Raw genomic sequence first — 4,161 nt, forward strand, 5'->3', positions numbered from 1 at the left:
ATTTAATGCGGTAACTGTGGGAAGTGACTATTCTGCACTACCACAGCCAACACAAATAATTAGGAAAGCTGGAAATCTGTCATATGTAATAACCTTCTGCAAGATGGAAGGGACTGCCTTGCAGGACCTCACTCAGTAATGTAACAGAGGAAGAAGTAGAGGAGCTCTTGACCAAAGAGGCAAAAAAAAAAAATCACTGTGTGTCCAAAAGCTGCTTGTCTGTACCCAGCTGCAGCCACCAGACTGTTAAGATACTTCATCTCCTTGCAAACCTTGTTCTAACCCTGGTGTGTTAAGCAGCTCTACCACTACGCAGCAGCATACAGACATCTTTATGCCATGACTCTTACCACTAACAACTGATGTGTCTTACCACAGCTCTGAGCCATTACTCAGCTGCTAAATTCTCTCCTTCATTGTGTGGATAAATACAGGCAAACATCAAAACACCTTTTTCCGTCACGTTTCCATGTGTCACGCTGGTACTTGTATAAGCAGCTGGCAATCATACATCTGCAACTACTCAACTGCACAAGCAATTGTCTGCACTAATGAGATGCAGGTATGTGTATGTTTCTACTGTATTTTGGATCTCTGCAAAACACTGCTTTAGATCTAATTTTGCTTCTCAGTTAAGACCATACTTGCCAGAAAAAGAGTGAGCAAATAGCTGCTTAACTGGAAAATGATTGGATGTCTTATTTTTATTAGTTCTTGAAAAATTCAATAAGTATCCAACAGCACAGTGGAAAATTGTTAAACCTCTTGAACATAAACATGCATCTCCTTCGTATTTAACCAGCTGAAAATACCTATTTTTTTTAAAGTACGGGATATGGATTGTATATTAAAATGCAACAATCGCATCAAAAGCCTCTTCTCTTCTCACCCACACTTTCTCGTGGGCGATCTGTCATACTGCTTAGCTTCCTCCATAACTACGAGCTTTGAATTCAGATTTTCAGAAATAGCTTTGAAATGCTGTCTCAGAAACAGTTGTGCTTCTGTTCTTGCAGAGTGCGCCCTAGGGGGCAACGTGGGTGAGAATCTGAAGTTTTATTTTTAGTTAAACTTTGCTTAAAATTTTGTTCTGATACAGAAGTATACTGAAGGGAAGATGGCTTGTAATTTTAAGGCTTTAAGTGTTTCAGCTCTGCGAAAAAGACTCACTATATCTGCATAACTTCTACCATCTGCAAAAGCAAGACAACAGTACTTGATTCAAGTGCAAAGATGTTGCGAAGCTTCATTCATTCCTGTTTGTCTGAAGGATCCAGACATCCGCAAGCAGAACTGACTGTGGAAGTCAGAGGCATTACAGTTTGTTATTTAAATAGCTCTGCAAACCACAGCCATTTTACTGTCTGCCTTTAACCATCACTAGTGTGCTCCTTGTTTAAAATCACAAATTTCATTTTGTCTCATATTGAGTGTTTTAAAATTAGCAGTCTCCATCAACTTAGTTTAGACCAGTGGGTTCAGCTTTATGACAGGAGAGGCCATGGCAGCACCCCAACAGTCCATCTGCAGAATTTGGATTTGACCAAGCATCCTCCAAGTTCAAAGAAGGACTAGCAACAGGGATTGACTCTGAGCACCCATAAGGAGTTAAACAAAGAAGGCAGCAATATACTGTGGTCCAAAAACACAGCAGTCAAAGTGAGATAAAAAGTTTTAGCGAGCGAAGATGACTGTTCCCATTTCTAACACTACTCACCATTCCACTGATGCAGCGGCCACAGGCTGTCGTTTTGAACTCTCCATGCAGCTCCTTCACTGCACTTGTTGTATAAAAACCTTCTGCCAAAAGGATTATTCCATATAAGAAGAAAAATGATGCAATGCCATAAATTACATACTGCATTAGCTGAATTCTAAAATGGAAAAGAAAAAAAAGATACAATTAGATTTCAGGCCTATAAAAACAAAGTCAGTCCTTCCAAATCATAACAGGTGTGAGGTAACTCCTCTTCTAGAAATACAGTTCAAGGCTCCTTAACGCATTCTTAGCAAGCAGGCTGCAGGAGAGCGCTGGTATGACTAACCTGCTTCTACAGGTAAGCAATACTGATGTGCATTAGTCTTGCATCTGCTTGAGCATCCCCTGTTTGTGCTGCAGTTCTTACACTGGCTGGCATTAGTCACCAGCTTGAAGCCACAATTTTGTTGCGTCCACTATGGAGATTTTTTTTTTCCCCCTGTTAGTTATCGATCCTGAGACCTAACTCAGGGAATGTCTGACAGGGACAACACAGGGCTTTGAAATGGTAAAGGCTGGAGCTGAACTACCAGGCTCTGTGGCAATTCCTCTGGCTTAGGGAAAAGGAAGTAGTCCCTGAAAATCACTGTTTCCACCTCTAAAATCCAGTTGATGCATGTTTGCAAAAATTTACAAATTCAGTGGTACTTCTCTGATACAAAACTCAGCAATGTGCAGTGAATTCTCCTGAGGAGGAATGGTTGGCTCTACAGCCTAGGAGGGTACTTCCAAGAGAGAAAGTAGTTTCAGTGCCTTAAGTCACAGCAGTGTCGAGCTCCCCAAAACGTAATTAAATTCTTAAAAACTGAAAAAAATATTTAGGAAATGCTTCCATTTCAGGTACTGTGGAACCATCCAGAGGAAGAAGATTGCAGGCCACATGGCACAGGAACTTCCCTTGGATATGATTTGAGAAGGTTCTCAATTCCTTAAAAATCTACCATCTGCACTGACACTCTTTTGGTATTTTTACTCTGGCTAGAATAGGTAAATGGAAAGAATAATTTCTAAATATTATCAATCAGATTCAGTATCTGAACCTGATTGTTTTGGAGGACCAGAATGCCATATCTTTCATACAACATTTCTTCTGGTCTCCAAAAGTCATACTTTGTTATTAGCACTTCTCCTCCACACCTTATGCCTTCTTCAAAGTAATTTGATTGTTGGGATTGATATTCTGGATGAAGCTATTCACAGAACAGAGAGATTCATTTTATACATCCATTCTAAGGATAAATCTATTTTTCCTCAAATGTGTTTTTCAATTCTTACCATTCCCCACTAAGTAGATGCTAGCATACAAGTACATCTCCAAGGAGCATCTACATGGCTTAGCTTAATTTAAAGAAAACTGATTAGTACCATTTACATAGTTAAATGTTATCCAGATAGACAGCACACTCCTTGTATCAAAATAGAATATTGCTCATTTAAAATTACATGTGGGAAGTGTTATGTTTATTTTCCAAACTGATTAAAAATAACAGGATAAATCTGTTGCACCTGTGCTGTAAAGCGTGAAAAAAAAAATTAGTCAATGTTTGAGACAGAATGGAAGAATTCATTTTACCATCATTAATACTGCAGGAAGAACTTGATGCGCGTTACCAGAAATTAGCAATATGAGACCTGGTTAAAAATCCATTGCACAAAGGTGCCTACTAGTATATTCTTAATTCATTTTATGCTTCTTTGTCCTTAAATTATTTGCCCCTTTCTAGGACCTCTTCCCCCTTGCCTTGTCAGACCTCCAAAGAGCCTATGAGCTCAGCTGCTTTGGTGGGAATTACCCGACAAGAAACATTGTCAAAAATCCCCTAAATTTAAAACTTTCTGCCTGTTACAGCTACTTTTGCAACTCCTTCTATTTTGCCCAAACGTAGACTGCTACAAGCACAAGGATGCTCTGTTAGGCGGTCACTGAAGAACGGCTGCTTAGCTTCTTGCTATATTTGGTGGCTGACTGCAGGGTCCCTGTGGCTCATGCACTGCAGCCTCGGACATGGTGCCCAGCCGCACCGTGGGGCTGGGAGCGGGGACGGGACCCCAGTGGGGTCATGTGGCAAGTCTGGGCACAGGGGGTCCTGCAAGGGGGAGAGGCTCCAAAACAGGGCACAGGGGGTCCTGCAAGGGGGAAAGGCTCCGTTGGTCCAGTGCTGTGGGACCGATGCCTGTGCTCCTGGGGGACGGGAAGGGGCCAGCTGTGGAAGTCTCAGGCTCAGGGCAAGCAAACCGGCCCATAAGCACGGGCCACGCAAGCCCCTCTCCCAGAGGCACACGGGGACCCCTGCCCAGAGCCCTCGGGCGGCTCTCAGCCGGTTTCGGCTGCCTTCCCTCACCCCACCCCCCTGCCTGGGAGGATGGAGACATCTCTTGGGGCTGGCCCCACGCCGTGCCCG

The 4,161-nt window shown here is 42.6% G+C and overlaps 1 protein-coding gene across 1 annotated transcript in view; it reads right to left on the reverse strand.

Moving 5' to 3' along the window:
- Positions 1–680: 680 nt before the first annotated feature.
- Positions 681–4,161, reverse strand: part of LOC104524336 (neuronal membrane glycoprotein M6-b-like) — a 24,290-nt gene continuing 20,809 nt past the window's right edge. Inside the window, exons 4-5 of the mRNA XM_010167173.1 lie at positions 1,718–1,874; positions 681–1,193 (exon numbers count right to left, since the gene is read on the reverse strand). Coding sequence (XP_010165475.1) covers positions 1,170–1,193; positions 1,718–1,874 — 181 coding nt within the window. The 3' untranslated portion in view covers positions 681–1,169. The remainder of the gene's footprint in view (positions 1,194–1,717; positions 1,875–4,161) is intronic.

This window comes from Antrostomus carolinensis, unplaced genomic scaffold (assembly GCF_000700745.2).
Source record: "Antrostomus carolinensis isolate BGI_N321 unplaced genomic scaffold, ASM70074v2 scaffold14454, whole genome shotgun sequence".
Lineage (NCBI taxonomy): Eukaryota > Metazoa > Chordata > Aves > Caprimulgiformes > Caprimulgidae > Antrostomus > Antrostomus carolinensis.